We start from the raw sequence: 22,760 nt of genomic DNA on the forward strand, positions 1-22,760 counted from the left end.
CTTTTTCAGCGGCTCTCTTTTTTTTCCTTCCTTTGTTATACGTAGCCTATTGTCTTCTTTCCGTTCCTCTCGAGCTTCGATTTGGATCTCGGAGGGTGTTTCTCCTCGCGACTGACGGTTAAGCTTTGTAAGGAGAAAAACTCGCAAGCTCCGGAGAGCGAAGAGAATCGGCAAGCAGCGCTGGGGAAAAACGAGAAAGAGAGAGGGGAAATGAATGGTATTGCCAGGAACAGAGAGAGAGAAAGAGAGAGAGAGAGGGAGAGAGAGAGAGAGGGAGGGAAAAGCTGTCCTGGCCGAGAAAATCATGCTCCACGGTCCAGTGGTGGTAGTGACAAGCCGGAGCGGAGGGAACCTGGAAAAGATTAACTCTCCTCGGGCGATTTCGCCGCCATGAGCTTTCAAAAAAAACCATATTTTTCGGCAAATATCCGCGCTCAAGCAGACACTCGCATACACATCGAATGAACTCGTGAAGAGGGACAAAGAGAAAGGAAGGAAGGAAAGAAAAAAAGGAAGAAGAAGAAGGAGGAGGAGGAGGACGATAAGGAGGAGAAAGAAGAAGAGACGGTGGACAGGGAGGACGACCCAGCTGCCGAAAAAGAGGATCCTGCTTTGTTCCACTCACACTCATGTCGTTTGACTTTATTCAGGTTTGCTAGTGTGCCCATACAGTCAAGACTGTGCCTTCGACACTCACTACAAACGATCGTGACTACACCAGAATAGTGCTAGCCGTCATCTTCAAAATCAAGTCCCACCACTATCTAGTCGTGTTTGTCGCTCCATTCAGCTCTCTCGTTGTCTTGGTGTTCTTCGCTCCTCGAACTGGAATTGGGGCTTGAAAATTTAATCAGTGTCAGCAGAGGTTATTAATATTCCCGGGCCACATTACTGCATACTCGAGGCTGGTCGCTCCCATAAACTATTTATACCCGACTAAAGGTTTGTAGTAAGTCAAAAATCCCGCCGGGAGAGTACCTCGGCCTTCATTCATCGGACCACCACCACCAACAGTGTGATTAAGCAATTTGCCACTTCAAGACACTTGTGGAGCTCCCATGTAGTCAGAAATTCCTCGACTCGTTAGGACCCGTTGCTTTGGCAATATTGCTTCAAAGCCATCCCATCACAATCGTGTTCCATCACGAGGCAGACCAAGAAACTTTGAGTCCGAACCTCCTTGGCTATCACAGACCACAGTTCAGCACTTACACAAACCCATCCATCATCCTTCTGTCTGATTCGTTTGCCACTGTTTCCGTTGATTTCTCTCAAATGCAGTTGCACTTTACCTCCGAGAGCACCTCTCTTAACCGCTTCCTTGGTTTGGCCATTCTCTGAGTGATTTGTTGTGCCTAATTTTATGTTCCTTCTCGTCTTCATGTGGAGACTCCGAAATCCAACCTCGCCAATTCGGTTGTTGGCCCTCCCAGTGTGATCACATCGCAAAAACCATCATCAAACAAAGTCACCCCAAATCCAATCAGTCCAATCGGCAGCAGCACTTTTCAAGCACTCAATCACCAATACCACCACCAACACTACCAAGTCAGTGGCTTGAGCACTTTGAAGCAAAAACTGGGGTCCTTTGCCAACATGTACGGGATGATGTACTCTCCCGAGCATCACCCTCATCACCATCCTCATCATCACCATCATCATCACGCCCATTCTGCGCATTCAGCGGCCAAAATGATGATGAACAGCAAGCCCTTGGGCTCACCCAGTGGTCAATCGCCCAATTGCTTCAGTGGTAGATACTCCCCCACCTACAGGGTCCCAGATCAAATGAGAGATCCCATGAGGAGATGCATGACCAATCCACCGGTAAGTCCGAGTTCATTTCCTATTTGCAAACACAAGATATCCGTGAATTGGGGATAGGATTCAAATTTGTGAGGCATCTGGATATACAGGAGAAGATTCTTAAATTGGTTTTTGTTGTCGTGTATGTCTTTCCTCATGAAAAATTGAAGGGACACCAACTCCATCAAGAAACCTGGATGCTTTTAGCCGGAACTCGTTGGTAGAGTTCTGTCAGTAAAAACAACACCAGAGGAATGGCAATTTGGATGTATTAAATATTTATTCGGAAGCATAATGAGATAAGTGTTTTTTCTTCTCTTTTTAACAATTAGCTAAAACAGAGTTTGGCATTTTCGGTCCTCCGTAAAGATTTCAGTCCTTTCAGACTTCCATGAATCGGAATGACGGAGAAAGAAGGTTTTTTTTTCAAGTTTCTTTACTTTTTACTTCATCTCGTTTTTGGAACTGTGCTAATTCCTTTGGAAACTTTTTACCCCTCGAAGGCCAATCTAATGTTGCATTAGTAGGATTTTTACCATGAATAACTAATTTGGGAGAGGCAGCAAGCACTACACTAGCATTCAAACGACTGTGTTCTGCAGAAGTCAGTTCATGGTAGGGTCCGTCTAAATGAGGATCGTTTTGTCATCCAAAAGCGTGTCTCCTCTCAACAGACACAATTTTGGATGAAAGGAGATATATGAATACCACATACGCGTATAATTTCAAGGGAAGCCCGTCCTTGAACTGAAGGAGTTGTCCTAAAATAAATATATTCCCAGGTATTGCTCCTTGGAACTGATTGCCAAGCTCGGTCTGTTCTGAAGGATACTGGGCTTGTAAAGAACGAAATCAGTGAGGTTAGCAGAATAGCTTTTCCATTGAGGCGTATTGTGTCAATATGACAAATCACATTCATCACTCAAACCTATCCGCAATCCCCAGCGCAATATCATGCAGACTCATTACAATTAATGATGCCTAATTGTGAGTTTTCTGCATCCGGCCATCGGGTTCCACATTTTCCGCGTTTCTCCTCACATGATAAATTCCATTCCCTATTTTGCTCGAGTGCGAGACGACACTCGGCACTGTTCGAATTCTCTCTTGAAACAAAGATGACAGTCTACGCTAAATGGGAACACTCAAAACGAGAAAGTCTATCCAAAGAGCTACTTAACCCTATGCCATAAATTATCAAGGCCAATGGGACTGATTGAACATATTTTGATCAGTGTGTATCCGTTAGATTGGAGATTCGAGTGAGCAAATCTCACCTGAACCTTCCCCACCCCAGAGGACCTAAGGACCAAAGGAGGTGGTCTGTCTGCAATGTTCTGACCGTGGTTCAGCGTGACAATTGGGATTACTAATGCTTTGACAGAGCGTAGGCCACTGAACTTGTACGATTGGCCTGCCTACCACCATGACGAGAACTCAATGTTTATCCTCTGAGGGTGTTTCACAATCTAATTGTTTCATTAGTTTCCCATTCAGGGTGGCCTCATTTGCTCATGACAAGTTCCAGGATGTTAATAGTGGTGATCATTCACGCTTACTTAACCCGTGAAAAGTTCATCTAAATAAGAGGGTTTAGGTGTGTGGCCATTGAACCACACACACAGACCAAAGGCCACATCATGGACCATTGTGTGAAGCAATCAGTCTATGTAAACCCCGTTTGAATTTCCGTCGTGTCAAGTTTTCTAAAAATTCAAATAAGCGCTAAATATAGCTATCGATCAAGATGGCACGGTACTTAGTGTCTGTGGAAGCGATCGGTTTTTTACTGACAACACACCAGTAATAGTATCAATCATTGCATTTAATCTCGACCAAAAGGGAAGCATTAAGGACCTTAGTTAAAATTATGGAGGAACTTTGATTAAATCGGAAGCTGCGCTATGTTCCGTAAGTACGTACTCTCGAACGAGATGATGGTGATCATGCGTTCCTATTGATTCATGACAAGGTAATTGTCATCTTCAGACGTAGATTTGGTAGAGGATCGCCCTACAGAACTTCCTAAACAGCACAAAAACGGGAAGGGAGTTGCGGAGGTTTCAGAAGCTGTCCCTCTCGTGCTCAGTCAGAGGTGGGCTAGTACTGTCGTTCACCTACGGTACCTTTCTTCCCTACGTACCTACCTACAAGACGAATAATACACCTGCTTTGTCAGTGCAAGTAAAGACCATCTTTCAAAGCTAACTTGACGGCCAAGTCAAAGTCAACCACGATCCAGCTGCGAGAACACAAAAAGGACTCAGTGGAGAGGTGTATCATCCTCACTTTGATCAACTACCAAATTGCCCTCGAGAGCTTATTAGAGGCTTTGATGGCAGACAAGGAGATGTATCTTCACTACGTGGAAAAAATCTCGTTGTTTTTGAATATGTATGCATAATCCAAAACTCCGTGTCAGTGGCCGTCGGTCAATAATGACAACTGCAGGACGAGAAGCACACCGCATATCACGTATTGTAACTACCCTTTTGCGTGTATGGTTATTGTCCCGAAACCCCTGTCTTTCCCTAGTTTACGTACATATCGTATACTAAGCACACACACACCCACACCCATACACACATGTAGCTGGAGACATGGACAAATTCAAGGGGTGCCATAGCTATCACATTGCTTTTATTGGCCACATGTTGGCTTTTTATTTTTCCCTGATGAATGGACGTTTGGCTGAACATGTTCCTGTTGTTGCTGAATAAGTGTATGTGTGTATGTGTCCATTGGACGAAGCACAATATCGTCCAACCACGGCTACCACAAAACATAAAGACCGTCGGAAAGCGAGTGGTTCAACAACCAACGCAAGAACCAGTCAGTCACCATTCTTTTGTGCCTCCTTTTGGCCGCTGGTTGTTGCTGTCGTTGCCTTTGTGGTTGTTGTTACTGTTACTGTTGTGGATGGTGATGATGATGATTGCTAACCACTTTCATGTCCTCCCTGGTCGCCCTTCCAAAACCGAGGGGAGTTCGATTCGAAGTAGCTAACTCAACAAGAATGGCACACCTGTTTGGAACAATTAAACCTCGACGCATAGACTACCTACAGTCTTGCTCACACATACTACCTGAATTGGAGCTTGATACGAACACAATGTGCTTCCTGTTTCAGGAGCACAAATATGCCCATGTCATCAGGAGTCAAATTCCATTGGAGAACATACCAACTGTTCAGATACTTGGTCCGACAAGAGGTGTTTTTTGAGAGGATTTTGTGATTTCTCCTCATTGACATGCACTTTATGACCACGGGGTTCCACTTTGGTTTTTAGGACTTGACTAACTGTTGTGGAAGCAAGTGTGTTGGTTCAACATGTCTGTTCCAAAAGAGGGAAAAGGGGGATCCTTGATGAAAATAATGATAATGTGCATACTTCTACCATACCATCCGCACACCTGGTTGATTGTTTGCCAAAGACTAGCCGGCCTGCCGTTCTAATCTTGATGTCGAAGTTGCCATATGTGCTTTTACCATTTGTGCTAAACCCTCCATGATTGCAATGATTCTGCTGGCCAGTCCTTTCAAAACCAACTCGTCCATTCTTGACCCTATTTGAAAAGTACCGATAGTAAAAATAGACCCTGTTGTAGACGGATTCAGGATGAAGGCACACCATAATGTGAACAACCGTTGAAGTTTTTTTCCCAGGTCGCCTCGCGTGTATTTCCCGATTTGGACGCATTTTTTCTAGGATGAGCTCTGACATCCGATGATGTGTATGCTTTCATGATGGCTGTAGGTGTATCCCTGGCATTGGCTGTAATAGTAGAAGTAATGCCATGATGAGATTTTTGGTTTTTGGAGGGGTGCATTGCACACACTGGTTTGCACGTTCGTTCGTGTATTCAGCGGATTGTGTGTTCTGTCAGAGTTCATCAACATCCCAACGAAAGAAAGTCGAGAGTAGTCGGAAGATTCTTTCACCTTTGAGATCCGAGGGGTTCGGAACCTGGAAACTGGAATCAAGAGAAATGAAAAAATCCCTGAAATTAGCCTGGAACTTTATGTCCTCATCAAACAATTGAATGAGACCAGTTTCAAATGGGTTATTGATGTACTGAATGTGTGTGTACCATGTACATATTACGGACTTGGCTATGGAAATGGCAATTTGATTCTGGGTTTTGATGGGTACATTATAGTCTGACTTGGTAATGGGTGGTTGATGGGGAGAAGGTGAAAAAAACGGGAGCTGAAGAGTCCCATTAATTTCGTGGTAAGACCACTCACTCACTCACCTACTCTGAGGCAGGCAGGCAATTGTGCATTCAATTTTGAATGGTGCAATTGTGTTTCTGGAACAAAACCCCTTACAAACACACATCATGTAAAAGTCGCAAAAAGTTAATAGCTTTTCCGTGTAAAAGAGGTAGAATTTGGTCCAATTTTCATGACATATGACAAAGAACATTAGGGAAAGGATACCTTTCAGCCACAACACGTCGGTGACGAGGCTTCTCTTCTTCTTTTTTGTTGTCGTGGTCCACCACTACTACTACTACATGGAACCTTTCATTTGTTCCATACCTTGATAAGCAAGCCACAGGAAGGGAACAAGAACAAGACGAGGAAGAGGAGGAGGAGGAGGAGGCGGAAGGGGAGGTGAAGGGTTCCTCCTTGTTCTTTCTTGTTCTGTTCCAATTCCGCAATTGGCTCAATAATGGACTCCTGAAAAGCCAACGTTGTAGCCAGTTAGCTCCGAACCTTACCTTTTATTGAGGAACACGAGCCAAGAAGCGCCCAAGAAGTCCATGGTTTGGCAGTCTTAAGGTGACCGAGGTGGCGCATGTACTAATTTCCACTTTTCCTTGAAATGTAAATATGTACGTGTTGCACATGTTCTCGCACTGTTCGTGGCTTCCCGGCCTCGACGAGCCTTTGAATACTGACAATTTGGAGGCCATTGATGGCAGACTTAGTGAAGTGTTCGCCTTCCCCCTTCGATTCTCGAATGTTTTCGTCTTAAATATCGGTATTGCTTGCATATCGAAATAAGATCCGACGAGAAATTAGACATTCTGTTCCACGATCAGAGCGGTGGAACAAATTAGCTTCAAGATCGAGGGATTGAATCAAAGAGAGTCCCAGATCTGAGTCAAAATGTCAAACTTTCTTCTTTGGGGGCTAATTACTCTCCCATTAAAAAATCCTCTATGACAGAAACTTGAACTCTGACTCATACTTAGACTCATTCTGAGTGAGCAAACCTTCACTACCACCGCCACTCTTTTCTTCAAGGGACACATACCGAGCGTAGGTATAGTAGGCACATGTAATCGGAGGAAGATGGCTTTTTTATTCGTTGTTGCCACCTAATCAAGTATTAACACTTGCATACTTTCGCCAAGCACTTTCACTCCCTCATTTCTATCTTATGACTTGGCAATACCCACCTGCACACAAAAAGCAATATCCATTGAACGAAAAATCCAATACATTCAGCAAACAAGAGGAGACAATCCATGAAACTGTTTTGGAACCCTGAATCTACAAAAATGTTCCAACTTGAATCTCGAGAGCCAAAAGCATTCAAGTTGTTGGGAAAGCCATCGAAGGCCAACGACGAACTACGCGACAGCTGTTTGTCAAAGTTTCAAAAAGCTGCTGCCCATTAATATTGATGAACATGGGGAAGCCCTTCAAAGTCTTGAACTCGGAGGAAATGCTCCCCACAATAAAACATCCAAAATAGCACCAAACTGGAGGGAAGTACTCCGCATTCAAAGATCCCGGGGTAGAATGTCAAACCTTCCTTACACCCTCACTCTTGCGTTAGCGCTCTGCTCTTTTACAGTACATCTCCACAAAATTACGTTGACATTTGGTGATTGCAAAACAGATCTTTGAACATCACAGAAATGAAAGTCAGGGATACGAGATCCTTTTCTGGGTCATCGTGAAGCACCGACTAATCCATATAGCGTCTGTTGTCGAGACCCATGTGCAACAACTTTCTCCTTTTCTTTCTCAAGTAATGTATTATTTAAAGTCCCAATGCAATGTAAATGAGCCTGGTGCACACAAGGTAGTCTACGAGAAGCTAGGTCTTGCCTTTGAGTATTGTGGAAAGTGAGCCATTCGCTTTACCGCCATTAAGATGTCTTGGAATTTTCTCAAGTCCTTCAATCCACGCTCTGGGTATCCCAGAGTACATGTAATCCCGGTTGTACGTGAGTGGATCATTGTTAGTTGTTGGCTGTAGTTGGCTCAGACAGCTGAACCTCCTGGACTCGCTCTGATTGATTAATTTTTAAGCAGATGCGTACGAAAGAACAACTAGTACACTCCTGCTTCCACCTCACCTTTCTTGTGCGTTGCTAACGAAGTGCATTCCAAGTTCCAAACGGTCAGTGGGACATGAATGTTAACCCTGGAATACTCCACCAAGAAGGATCAATCATAGTGAGACCTCTGGACGATGGGTCAACCATACAAGAAGGCAACACACGTTTGGGATATCAATGGTCATCCTTATTTGCATCAAGAGTACCTCGCACCATCCAGAGTGACTTTTGATAATTGGATTTGGATTCTTGGCTCCGACTGGCTAAACATGAACATTTGAAACGACAAATTGAGATGATTTGGTCAAATGTTGTTTGGCAATGAAAGCAAAATTTTTTTTTGCTAGTTTTTCTTTCAATGGATGGTGGTGATCTTATACATCATGGGATTGGGAAGGTGGAAATGTCGCTATGGAACAAAACCTTTGAACGAATTTGACCGAGCATATTTGAAGAGGAAATTGTACAATTGGCCACGGTTTGCTCGCTAGATCGTGAGCAATTCAATGATCAGAAACTGGTCACACCTCTGTATGCCAGTGTCTTGAGCCATAACAGATATTGACTTTTCCAAACCCCTTTGGGAGGGGTCTTTTCATCGTAGGTTTTAGGCAATGTTTGGAGCATATTGAGAAAACGCCTGTTTTGCCCGATGACTACTGACATTTGAAGAATACGACGAAGTTGCATGGGGTTTCATACTCCCTATACCAGGTCATGCAGTCAGTTAGTTAGAAAGTCAGTCAGTCAGCCTCTCGTTGGCTTTTGGTAGTATTTCTACCAGATATTGACTTTCAAACACAAACAAGGAAAAAAAATAACAAGTTATCTAAGCCACTACTCTACTGGCATTATTTGGCTCGCCTTATGTTAAATATAAAATATAGGTTTTTTTACCGCCGGTTCCTTGGTTGTTCGAAAGCCATCCATCTAAATTTTGCTCAATGCGGCGAATACCGACTCTCCCATGAGCTCGGATGATGGGAGTGTTTGGAACATTTTGAATAAGTATAGGACAATTTACCAGGAGCATTATTCCTATGTGTGTGACAAATTGCGTCTAATTCATTCTTTGTTGCGACGGTAGTCGTCAATAAACCACCGAGGTGCCTGATGAATTGTGAGTGAGGGCCCTTTTCATTCTGGCAAGAACGGTTGAGGTTGTGGTCGTTGTTGATGTTGTTGTTGTTTTTATTATTGTAACACTTAGAAGCTAATCTTTATCGAACTTTTGAAGGCTCGTTGATCCAAACCCATTATCTCTCGCATTTTGTTTTTTTTTTCTCGAGTCAGAAGAAACTATAGTAGAGTGTTTCAAAACCATAACGCATAACTTGTTACAAGCCTGTTACATTGAATTAAAGATTCGCTCTCCGAGACCCCTTGACATTAGATTCATCAAAAAATTTCGATACATTTACTTCATGCTTTTTCAAACTCAGGTCAATGACGAGTTGAAGCAACCTGTGCTTTCACTAAAATACGTGTAATGATACGGAAGGCATAGTAACGACAGTCCTGAGGAGCCTTTAGTTCTATGAGTGAGCAATAATTGCTCCAAATTTCCCATGTAATCCAAAGTGAGTAAGTGGGTCTCGGAAGGTCCCTTCGTCGGTTCCGAAGGCAGAACTGATGATTAAAAACCAAGTATAATCATACAAATTTAACAACCTTGGGGTCTTTGTTGATTCTTTTCTCCTGCAGGATAACCCTAAAAGACAAAGAACCCAACCATCTTGAAATGAGGGTTCTCCTATCTACAGTAGAAAGAGAATATCTCAGTTTTAAGCCCCTGTTTGCATCCACTACCTATGAGACCCGTCTCTTATAAAGAGATTAATGGGCCTTGGGGCCATGGAACTAAAGTCTCCCTTATAATCAAAGGGGCTTTGTTGAAAATGAAGAGTGTGTGGTATCAATGGCTGAAGGGCCGAAGTGTACATACATACGTTTCCATGCCACGAGCCTGTGAATATTTTTTCTTTGTCCGCCCTTAATTTTGAAGGAGCCCTTTCTTTGAAACGCGCAAAAGGTTAACTTGAGCGGTATTGTGTAACGTCGACTGGACAGTTCGAAACTAGTCTTCACTCCGATGAGAGCCAGGAGCCGATATTGATTTTTGCCCTCAATCATTGTTAGTCACAAGGCAAGCTACCGACTTTAGGAGTGAAGAGAAACTTCAGTACGCCTAGTGTCGATGTTTGTATAACTCTGACCCAATTGGGCTCAGACCGTTCAGGATTTCATATTTGTATGCTCAAAGCTTCCACTCGTTTTGAATGTGCCCAAGAAATGGGTTGCTTCTTTGAAGCCTTTGTGTCTCGGCCAAGGGGACCACGAATTTTGGACGATGTCGCCAGTACGTACTCAAGACGCTTTGAAAAGTCCGACTGAAAGGCAAAAGCCAAAAGGGCAATTCATCCTCGTTGGGAGCAGAAAACAGCTGCTCGCTCTTCTTTGGCTCTACCTCCCTGGTCGCCCGAAAAAGGTGGTCCAGACAAGTTGGACGCAAACCTCTACCTACTGTCAGGAAGAAACAGCTGCTGAGCTCATTTACAGGAACAAGACGAAGAAACCGAACAAGGGCCAAGGGTTCATTCCCAAATGAGTGTATTTGTGCGTGTGTGTGTGGCCGACACATCCTGGCCTCCACCATGCATGCATGCTTGCTTGCTTGCTTCCCTCTTTCCTTCCTTCCTTCCTTCATCCGTCCTCCTCTTCTTTTCTTGTGTTTCTTGTTCGAGTTGTGGCCTCTAGAGAACTCGGAATGGCGATAGAGGCTCGGTCGAAAGGAGGCTTCTCAGCCACCACCCACCAACCCACCAAAGAATCGGAGCCGGCTCAACTCAAGTTGAATGCTTGCTGTAGGTTGCTGGTTGGTTGCTGGCCGTCGGCCAAATAGGACAGCTCGGTCCTCGTGTTTGGTTGGTGGGGGGAGGGAATAAAGGCTCCAATGAGGAGGACGACCAAAGCAGCTGGGTCTTGGTGGCCTTTGACTGGTGGGCGGCTCACGGGAGTTACGCAGGTTTTAATATTTAAGACCTAAACGTCTGATGTAAAGACGAAAACGAAAGTGCAATTTTTAAATAATAATGAGGTGTAAATGCGTACGAATGCCATCAATGATTCATGAGGAATTCACGACAAGGAAACAAAACAGGAAATCCCCCCGAAAGAAGGAGACCCAGTTGAGTTGCGAATCCACTTGGACTAGGATGAGTTTTTCTGATCGATAGCGGTTTAAAGCAAGTTGGAGAGTGGTTTAAGAGATTTGTTGCCTTTGCCATACCGCTTGGGACAAGCTCCAAAATGGTGGAAGAGATGGAATTCTTTAGAGATCAAAGGATTCCTCTCTTTCTCTCTCTATAAATACAACTCAGAGACCAGGTCAATGTTTGTTTTTGAAACGGGCTTTTATCTCCTCCTAAGGCTGACCTCAGATGTGCCACTGTATATACAGATATACAGTCGCACATAAAAGCGGACAAAGTTAAAAGAAAGTAAGAAAATGACTTGGTGGTTAATCAGTTTAGAACAAATTTCACTTCTAGCCTGAGCTCTTTGGCCTCAACGACGGTTCGTTATTAAGTCGAGCTTCGGCAGCCGATTTGGTCGTGGAGATGAAGCACCCCGCAGTGTCATGTACCACCTCGCTGCCCTCCCCTACGTCAGGGGGCGTGGGTTCCGGTGGGTTTCACATCAAGACTGACATGATGTACACCACAGGCATTCCTGTGTCAGGTGTGTCTTCGGGCGGATCCACAATCGGAGGCGGATCCTTGTCCCTGAACTCTCGGATTCATCAGGTAAGAAGAGGCACAAATCCGACGAACGGACAATCGGACAATTCACCTAGCAAACCCAGACGAATTCTGATTTATTGCTTCGCGTTTCGCATGACTCAGACGGGGAATAGGAGAAGAAAGAGACTGGCCGGGATTAGCAATTGCGAGCATTTGTGCTCTTTTATTGTGTATGTACGTACAATGGTCTGGTTTCACAGAGGATTTCACGTTTGATCTTCGTCCTTAAATACATTTTTGAGTAGTCGCCCGGGTAGTGCAGCATGTGGAGTGCATACATTCAGATCTCTCCAGGGATTAGAAACATTGGTATTAACATCCTTTTTGTACGTAAGCGAGATTCCACCCTCCTCATCTGTACGAGAAACTCGACTGATGAACCCTTGGGATCCCTCATATCCATAAAGGAAGAGGACGACAAGAACGATGAGCACTACGTACTCTCTCCTATCGAGTGCAATAATGTACTACTTCCACTGGAGAGCGAGGGTCCCATCCCGCAAGTGAGTTCATCGCGTTCAAAACGACACACAACCGACTTCGGCAGAAGCCGAGCATCAACAACGTGGAGCAAGTTGTGGAGCTTGATCATGAGCTCCGATCCCGTAATCTGCCGCTAATGGTTGGCACATGGACCCACCGTCATCAGGGTTCCACTCACCCTAATCACGTCATTCAAAATGGAACAAAAATAAACCCAAACCACCGAAATGGCCTCAGGCTGGGTGTTCAATTCCCTCTTCCATTTGGTATCGATTAACACAAATCTGTGTTGTTGTTTTTAAACCTTTTTTGGGATTGTGATTGCACCAAAAAAACTAGCTATGCTGACCTAAGATCGTAATCATAAAGAGAGGAGCACCTTTAGAGTTGATAATTCCACATTGTGAGCATCCCCAAAAGGTGCCTTTTTGGTGTTGTCCCTAGTTATCTCTGTGGTGCTCAAATTCCCCTCCCATCTCTCCTGAGCACTGAACACCATCAAGAGCAACAACAGTAACAACAACAACAACAACAACAACAACATCATCATCATCGTCGTCGTCGTCGTCGTCGGAGTCTGCTGATCTCTAATCTGATAATACCCCCATACAAATCAATGGACAACTTGACTTGTTCTCGAGAGGGATTACAACAGGATGGACAGTGAATCTTTGATCCACTTAAGATAATCACAAAATTGTTTTGAATGGTCGAAAGTATTAGCCAATAGTTGACACTTTGTGAGGAGGCCCGGAATGTTTGCTTTTTCTTTGATTGAGATCGTTCACATGAAGTGGATGCTGATGACGATATCCCTTCCCCTCCTTCTCATCTGTTTTCCAATGTGTTTCCAATGGAGTCTTCGTGATGGTAGCTGTGGTGGTGGGGACGGTGGTGGTTTGACAATACTCTGCACAGGATGGAAAATGAATGGGACTGGGAATGTCATTGGAGATGATTTCATGGCACTGAGGGAAACAAATTTTGTGGTAAGCTTTTGATTCCCAAAATTTGCGATGAACTGCAGTTTATTATTGGCAATTGACAAAGGAAATGGTTTTATGAAAAGAATGTTGTTTTCAGTTTGACTTGTCATGTGGTCAAGGTATTATTCTCAGTGCTAGCCAACAGATGGTCATGTTCACTTTGCCCCAGCAAAATTAGAATCCCCATGCGAGAACAGCTATGTACAAATAAGCAATTGAATAAACGAACCATAAGGTTGTTCAAAATCAACTCTATGATGAAAAACGGGACAAGAGTTGTCTTTCTGAAATAATCCAGAATGGAGTGAGTCGACCTCCAAGCGTGCGATTGCTCCCTGGTTCCAGGTTTTCTCCATCTCTGCTTGGCAGCATTTCCATTTCAAAACTTGGTCCGTTTCATCTTGGCATATTGTACCAATCCTCCTTCATCCATCCATTTGCGTAGGCATGGTAGTGTGGTCCCTAGGCTCAACCGTCCAAGAACCCATTTTGGATAATATGACAATAGGATCTCTAAAAACCCGACCGAGGGGCATGCGGCGGCTTTCTTTCTTTCATACTTACATACGTCTACCAGATGGTCCTCGAGAATAGGGTCTCTTTCTTTGGGACTCGAAGTTCCAGCTACCTCTTACCTAAAAACTACGGTATTGCAGACTCTCGTCCTGTGTGTGTAGCCTACTACTTACAACGTTGGTTCTGGAAATGGGTGCGTATGCATTGAGTTGTCTAGGTGAATGTGGGCAAATCTCAAGGGAGATTTCCCTTTCGAGAACTGACGAGAACGAGAGATGGGTCCTGCTCCCACTCAATTGAGCAGATCCCCCCTATTGTGTACAAAGAGGACACATACACACATATACATTGGGACAGGTCCAAAGGTATTACTTAGCATGGAGAAGAATGCTTCTAAAGTGCGATTATTATATTTGCCAGAGATACAAAATTCATGAGGAATTGCTTTATAAATGTATGTCAGCTTGGCGAGTGGGATTGACAGACAGAACAATGGTAATACAAGCCCCAAACATGGGTAACGACTATTTAATTGCTGTACGACGTTTCTTCTCCCGAAATTGGAATGGAAACGCGAGGTGGCAAATCGTGGGACATTAAGCATGTCCAAGTGGAACGTAGTGGAACATCTCTCAGCATTTCTTATTGCCTCTTGCTTCACTTCACGTGGAACGGGAAGAAGGAGACGAGAAGGAGAAGGAGGATAGAAAAGGGTTAGGCAAATGTTGTTGATTCGACACGTTTCGTTCAATTGAGCGAAAGGGAATGGGGAACACCGCAAATACATCTAGAGCACATATGTAAAGGGGAACGAATCCAAAGAACAAATTCTGGACGAACCGATCCACATTGGAACAATTTTCACTTTACAGTATATATTCAAACCAAACTCCTTTATGGTAGTAAGTTTCACTACATGGTGTTATCTTTCTTAAATTTCAGATGGACCACATGAGTGGCTTAGAGATGTTGGGTAGCCCTCATTCCACGGGTGGCGGTAGCACGGGCAGTGCCGGAGGTCCAGCCATTGATCCTGTGTCCATAGCCATGAGCGCCACACCCACCCCTCTTCCGCCCAGTAGTATGTCCTCGTCAGGCGTGGATCATCACTCCCAATTGGCCGCCATGGGCATGTACTCTCACCCCTCCTCCATGATGTCCCCTCACCCACCCATTGGCCATCACCACTCCCACCATCATACCACGTCTGTTCCAATGCAAGACGTGGATGCCGACCCAAGGTAAGTAACCGTCCAGATCATTAGTGACTTGTTTTTGTCAGGTGTCCAGGTGTTAGGTGCTTGGATCACTCCTTCAAGGCCAACGATTACTAATCGCTTGTTTTTCTGAACAGTCCGTTCATTTCTAGAGAGTTGGAGGCCTTTGCAGAGCGCTTCAAGCAGAGACGCATTAAACTGGGGGTAACGCAATGTGATGTCGGCAAAGCCCTGGCCAATCTTAAGCTTCCTGGCGTGGGTGCCTTGTCCCAAAGCACAATATGCAGGTACGAGTCTAACTATTCATAGTCTACCATCTGTTCAGTGGTGTGTGAACCAAATCACGTTTTCACCCGACCCCTTCTTTGGTGATCTCCTTGAAGGTTCGAATCTCTGACACTCAGTCATAACAATATGATCGCCCTGAAGCCTGTCCTGAGTGCGTGGCTGGACGAAGCCGAGGCTGCCAAGCGCGATCCCGATGGCTGTCACGGTGTCCTTCCCCCTGGAGAAAAGAAACGAAAGCGGACCTCAATCGCAGCCCCCGAGAAAAGGTCGCTCGAGGCGTATTTCGCCGTCCAGCCACGCCCATCCGGAGAGAAAATAGCCGCCATTGCCGAGAAACTTGACCTGAAAAAGAATGTGGTACGCGTGTGGTTCTGCAACCAACGGCAGAAGCAAAAGCGAATGAAGTTCGCCGCACAGGGTGGTCTCTGAGGAAACGCCGCTTGGGGAAGTCCATTCAACTCCAGCCAAGCCTCCAACTCGTTGATATCCAATCCTGCACCTTATGGGGATCCGTATGTCATGATGTCCAGTGGATCTCACCATCCCAACCATGGAGGAACCCCAAGCGGAATCGTTTCTGATCATGTCTTCGTCAAGCGGGAATGCTTTGATCCCTATTAGTCCAAACCGTACATCTGGTGGGGACGAGCTCGCTTAGCAAACTAACAAAACTGAACAAGATGAAGAAAAAATCTTCTTGTCTTGTACTACAACCAACCAAAGAAATACTCTAAATGATGGAGAGAAAGAGGGCGCTTTCGAGCCATCTTAGTCAATACTAAATGCCGTGGAAACAGACCAAACTACAAGTCATTACTGCTACTACTACTATTACTATGATTATCATCATCATCACTTTTGCGACTAACACCAAAATGAACCACTCAAATTACTCATATCATCCTATCATTACGATTGAACAACTATCTCTCACCATGTTACAACAACCTATCAATACCACTCGGATGAACCCTAACAATTTGTGAGTCAAGCTTTTCATTGATCCTCTTCGCACTTGAGGGTCACTGAATTTGCTATCAACAACCCAACCAACCAACCAACCAACCTACCAACCAACCAATCAATCACACGAGACAATTGCCTTTCGTAAGAATAATGCCCAATTATTAGTTAAATCATTCCCATTGTTATTGTAACCATCCTATTCACTCGGAACCATCCTATCTAGTCAAATCTGTACCAAAGATCGTTTACCCACTCATATCCCAGTCCTACTTTGGAACTCTTCCAAAAGTGAACTTTATTTACTTACACTCCAGCTGAAGAGAAACATCGGTGTGACTGGTTTTTTTTCGCACTGATCACTTCAAACCAGTTAATCATCATCATCATCATCATAATCATCATACTCGCTGACAGATCATTTGACTATTCACTAGCTTACATACAAACAGACTACACAAAACTATGTCCCGATTTTGTTCCAATACCTTCCTATTCTTGTTTAACGTTCGATGGTTAGACAAGCCACCTGTTTTGCTCAATTCATGATTCTCATATTCTGTTTACATCCTTCTCTTGTGATCTCCTCATCAGCCCATCAATCATATCAATTGCAATGGAAATAAAGATAAAGATAATCACTACGAACATAGGTTGCCAAAACTGCGAAAATGGTATGAATCATTGGAACGCCTACAAAAAATGATATGCCCCGTACGTGCATTAGATGATGATACTATATTTAAAGCTCCCCACTCGCTCATTCCATTCACTACGACAAAAGGCAAATGTCAAAGAGATTGGCTGCAAATTGAATCTTTTGCCGATCTGGTCTCTGCGAGTAAATCTTGTCAAAATTTGTTCCGAGAGCTGATCACAGAGATCCAACCAACGCGGAAGTATCTGATTCTCTTGGGATGTCTCAGATCCAAAATCCCGGAGCCATCCTCGTGACGAATCCAATCATCACTATCTAAAGAGAAAGAGCTAATCCAGTCTGTCCAGGTTCACTGATCAAACAAGAAAAATCGAACCGGAATAAAAACCGAGCCCCTTGAGTTCCATACCCAACGCCAAAGCTCGGTTCAAAAACCGATACAAAAACCGGGTTCATAAAGGTTACCAATCATTAAACTAGTTTCATGACAGTCTAGGACAAAATTCCCAAGGGGGAAAACGAACCTGGTTATCTCAGTCGGTGGCTTTCATATGAACAACCATCATCATCTCATTTCCATTCAACACCACTCTACTTGTCATGGAGTAATCTGCACCGACCATTGAGTTGAACTGGTAAACGTCACTCAAAATCCGCCTTTGTAAACGCTATCCCAACCATGATGATATGCGTTCAGGGGGTTACAGCAGCCATTTTTTCATTGCTCTCCATTTCCATTGATCCCCCCGCTTGAAAAGAGGTTGACCCGAAGTCTGTCATGAGTGCATTATCCGTGTGTTAAGCCGGGCACGCATCAATGAGTTTAACGATTATTTTTTGCTCCTGTCAAAACTGATCTCCGTGAACATGTTGTCAAAACACAAGACGAGTCAGAGAATGGTACATTGTCCTGATGAAGGGACTGTTGCCCATGGTATGATTTGAAGCCATTAGAATAATCGGATCAGACAAGGATCGAGGGCGATGACGGGGAAAATAACCAGAAAGATTGACCGAAAGCAAGCCCGTAATGGCCTCTAATTGAGGACAAACGGAAATCAATCAATTGCTTTGAGGGGTTCAATGATGGGAATCAAATGGGCCGAAAATAATTGTCAATCATTGGCCATTTTTGCCATGCTTTACTGAAACAACTAAACGAGTTCCATTTGAGATGAGTGTGTGAATGTACCAGTTGCCTCTTCGTGCACATTTATGTGGAGCACTAATTTCATCTCAGAATGTCAAACTTGTCTTTGTCCCATTCTAAAGTTGGGCAAGATTACTCTCTTTCTGTCTCTGTTCGTTTCTCTCTCTCTCTCTACCTTTTCAGGTCCACCTCATGGCAATGGAACAAGAATAGAGCGAGTCTCTCCACTTACCTCTCAGCCCGTGGGGGAACCACATCGACATTGGAACACCAAGAAAAAGCAAGACCAAGATGGAAAACGCTTCAGGCGGCGACAACGGCAGTAGCAGCAGTTATTCAGGCTTTCTTCGCTTCTTCATCTACTTTTACCTCCAATTCCAACGAATTGGAGTTTGGAGGTACGCTCGGGAAGACTTGGTCCCTCCGTATAATGTCCGTCCATGCATAGTGGCAGAAGCATGGTATTCAGTAGCGGAGGCAGCCATGGCAGGGGCGAACAGAACCTGGTACCATTTAAGGTGAGCTAGAGCACCAAACCGTAGAGAGAGCATAAGAAAGCGCTCCAAGAGAGACAGAGAGAAAGAAAGAGAGTGGTGGGTTGGAAATGGCGGAGGTGACGGCAGACATCGGGATCAATTATTCATAAGGCGGGGTTTAGAATCAGGGAACGAACGGAAGACAACTGGGAAGGGAGGGGAGCGAGCGAGAACGACAACGAGCAGGGAAGCCAAGATGAAGCGAAGGTGCTGCTACTCTCTGACTTTGGCTAGCTTCGTACCATCCTGGAATATCGTCATGAGCCGCCTTGGGTGATGCAGTTTGTATCCCAGGATGTACATGTATTCAAGCATCTGAAAGTCTCGGATGATGCTTGTCTGAAATGACATACAGAACAGAACACTGCGGGAAGAGGACTGCTTCAAGACAGATTTGTTCGCCGAGAACGACAATGAATAAGGGAACATTCAGGCAACCTCTGCAATTTGAATCCGGTTCCACTGTCTGCATTTTTTGGGCATGCTGCAAAATATTAGATGAGTTTGCAAGCAGAGGAAGCACGCAGATTGCACTTACAATTAGCCAGTAACTGGTAACTCACCAGCAGGATTTGATTTGCATTCGGTGATCTTTCAGGAAAGGCGAGCCGTATTGAATTAAACAACCCAACAGCGAGAGCAGAAAATACTCGGTATTTTGATCCCTATTATTTTCATTGCAAATAGAGACTCTTGAAAATAAAATGGTGTTCCCCATTGAGTCTGCCTTTTGACGGCATTGTTCCAATTACGTAACCTGACTTCCAAAATCAAATAAATTTCCAAGAGCCAAATCAGGCTAGAATGAATTTTGGAAAAAATGCCTCTGACATCTGTTATCCCAATTTTTTTTTTTGTCTTTATAATGGGCGTTACTTTTTTGACCTGAAATTTATTCAAATTCGGATTTCGAAAAGCCGATATGGTCAACACCTTAAACTCGGTCCTCTTTTCATGTCATCTCGTTAAGAAAAAGCTCATGGTGAGCTCTAACTCCTTGCTTCAATAGGGCTAGTCAAGTAAACGCGTTCATGGACAACTGACGTTATTCCATGGAGTAAAATCAAAGACAACATGCCCAGCCAAACCGCACTGTACATGCATTGGATTTTGACATTTTTTTCCATTTTACATGCTTTTCTAGGCAATTAGCATTGTGGTATTGAGCCAATTTGATAGTGTATTCACTTATTAACACCAAACATGCTCATTTAGTAGGGTTTTGTACCACAACTTGCTCAAAATCACTCGACTGTTGAAAATTCATTTGGCTTATAGTGCGACTTGACTGTAACGTTTGTCTTAGTTCTCTCTCCCCAAAATGCCCAAAATCAGGATGCCGGACCACATTTTTCTTTGAATTTCCTTTACTTGACATCCCCTATAATGAGAAATCTGTATGCATATCCCATGAAAAGAAAACAAATAAATTTTAGGGCCAGATAAAGCGTGGATCTTTTCCAATCAAAGCATAATACATTTTTCCCCAGAGACTACTTATTTTCTTTTTACTTGGTGCCGGAGAAAAGAAGACAAATTAGCAAAAACATGTCATGAAAGACAAGGTTACGTGTGGCGCACTGGTTGCCGCAATCCTCTACTATAATGGAAGTCCCACGTTTGATACTCCTCTCCAACCTTTCTCAGGGGAATTTATGGGCCGCTAAATCCGTACCTATTGACTTTCGAAATGCATGCGAGGTTGCCATCTCGCAGGAAATATGTTCAAAAGAGCAGATGATGCTCTGAAGCAAGAGGCCAAATAAAGCACAGTATTCAAATGGCTACCATACTTTACTAGAGCTTCGAAATGGTTAGGAAATAATAGAAAGTGCAGATGTTTATCCGTGTATCAAATCTTAACATCTGACAATATCGTAAAGAGCTCTCATAACAAAGTTTTGGCAAAATTAAAATGCAGACTTTATGATTTAGAAACAGACACCCTGTGAATGCCAAGAGCTAGAGAGAAAAAGAAAGGAGAAAGAGAGGGAGAAGGCAAGCGCCCATGTATTCTCGGTCACCTTGCCCTGGGTGACCATAATCAGACCAGTACAAAAGAGCAGGGATGAAGACTAGTACAACAGACTTCATTTGGCTATTATGGCTTGTTTAGGTAACACTCATGAACCAAACGAACAAGAGACTTGAAGAATGAATTAGTTGACACACCAATGCTCTGCCAAAAATGCGCCAACCAATGAGGGGTGGCTAAAAAGAGGGGAGGAAAAGTCAAAGAAAATCAAAAAGAATCCTACAAAAGTACGGAGGTTGTATTTACTGAGCATCGTCTCCAGTCTTGCGCCCTTGAGCCGGTAGAGGGCGATTTCAAAAGTCAATAGACGCACTATCCAACTAATGCCGGATATGACACTACTTGTCGATAAAAATACCAATGTGCCAAGCGAGACGCAACCCTACGGCCCTAGAATCTGCCAGTCAAAACAGAAGAAACTAAGAAACAAAAAATGTGAATTATCAAAAAAGGTCACCTACGCAACACATCTGTCCTTTGGTCGAACACGGGCGGACTTTTCTTTTCTGACCATTTTTAATTGCCCGATAAACTTATCCCAATGCTTTATAGCTTCACGACGACGGGTACGGTTTGTGCGCTCATTATCATTATCATGTGTGAACAGGTATGGCAGTTTTAAGCGATGACAAAACATCCTTGTCAGGTGTTTTTAAGTTTTGATGCTTTTGGTCCTTGATGGACATAACCAATGGAGGTCTCTAGGATGATGGAGTTACTCTAATCTAGGAGATCACTGAGGCACCTCCTTGACGTCACCCCTCACCTAAATTTTATGTTCAACTGGTTGTGGATTTTAGCATATGCCCCTTCCGTTATTCCTCTGTTTCATTTTGCAATGTGGGTGAACTCTGTAGATCCTAATTCAGTGCTGCCAGATGGCGGTTTAGCCCGGCACATTTTGCTACTTCTGGCGTTTTTAGATTCTGTCTAGCGGGGAGATTTTTCTTTTGGCGGGGAAGATGTATCTGGCCGTTGTCTGGCGGTTTTTAATTTTGTGCGGCGGGGAAATTTTCAACATTGACGGATAGTCTGATTTAGGTGGGTTGCTGGCGTTTTGACTGACTTTAGGCGTTTTTTGACCCAAATGTCATGGAAATTGGCACATTTTTCCTCAGCATTGAGGATGCTTTGCAAGAATGCAAGTTGTGCCTCGGCAATTTTATCTCATTGCACTTTCAGTTTCATACTTCAGAGCAATTGATTAATGTACTTCACACTTTTGGGCACAAATTGACGCGTTTGAATGGTTTGAATCCATCACATGTAGTATCACCAATTCATTTCTCTGGAAATAACATAGTGATGTGTTTAGTGCAGATAGAATACATAAGTTACTTTTTCAATAGAGGTTTTCAAGGTTTTGAAGCTGCTGGTTTCAACTTCAGAGGCAATCATTGTTCTCACGGCTGCTTTCTCAATAAATGTATCAGATGTGGCACAATTTTGGACAAAATGGCAATGCATTTTTTTCACTGAAATCAAGGTATGGCCAAATAAANTTTTTCACTGAAATCAAGGTATGGCCAAATAAACACAATTTTCACTTGTTTCAGCATTACAAAAATGTCCCCGTCCTGTTCCCCTCTTTTGAAAAACCAAACCATACACGGTTAGTTCCTGGCTGGATTTAGTAGTATGGTGCTTACAATGAAAACCATTTGACCTGAGAAGTTCATTGATACATCACCTTTATAGTGGCAAAATATTAAGTTGATGTAACTTTAAAAATTAACATATTTCAATCATTTGGCATATACACCATTGCCAATTTCAAAAATACAGGCTTGCGAGATCTGGACCATCCAAATGCTAGATTTTGTTAAAATACGAAGGCTGAACTCGAAAACTCGAATACTTGAGTCTTGTTTACTCGACGGGGTTTAAATTCTTACGCGAATTATGCGTCAAGTGTTAGTAATTTGTGAAATGTGTGAAGTTGGCATTTTTTTCACTATTAAAGTCCAAAGTGGCGTAACTAAAGGAAGTTCATTCATGAAATGTCTGTCTTTCATC

General features: G+C 43.7%; 1 protein-coding gene across 1 annotated transcript; it reads left to right on the forward strand.

Moving 5' to 3' along the window:
- Nucleotides 1-599: 599 nt before the first annotated feature.
- On the forward strand, nt 600-17,017 carry LOC131878025 (POU domain, class 4, transcription factor 3-like). The gene is made up of 5 exons (XM_059223924.1): nt 600-1,827; nt 11,661-11,915; nt 14,840-15,138; nt 15,252-15,401; nt 15,498-17,017. The coding sequence occupies exons 1-5, from the start codon at nt 1,597-1,599 to the stop codon at nt 15,829-15,831; spliced, it is 1,269 nt and encodes a 422-aa protein (XP_059079907.1). The 5' UTR covers nt 600-1,596; the 3' UTR covers nt 15,832-17,017.
- The last annotated feature ends 5,743 nt before the right edge of the window (nt 17,018-22,760 follow it).

This window comes from Tigriopus californicus, chromosome 3 (assembly GCF_007210705.1).
Source record: "Tigriopus californicus strain San Diego chromosome 3, Tcal_SD_v2.1, whole genome shotgun sequence".
Classification (NCBI taxonomy): Eukaryota; Metazoa; Arthropoda; class Copepoda; order Harpacticoida; family Harpacticidae; genus Tigriopus; species Tigriopus californicus.

Bases quoted from the DNA above. Each gene is read 5' to 3' on its own strand.
- LOC131878025 (XM_059223924.1), top strand. From the start codon at position 1,597: ATGTACGGGATGATGTACTCTCCCGAGCATCACCCTCATCACCATCCT. The intron at 15,139-15,251 runs GTAAGTAACCGT...TTTTCTGAACAG, and splicing joins GACGTGGATGCCGACCCAAG to TCCGTTCATTTCTAGAGAGT. The intron at 15,402-15,497 runs GTACGAGTCTAA...ATCTCCTTGAAG, and splicing joins TCCCAAAGCACAATATGCAG to GTTCGAATCTCTGACACTCA.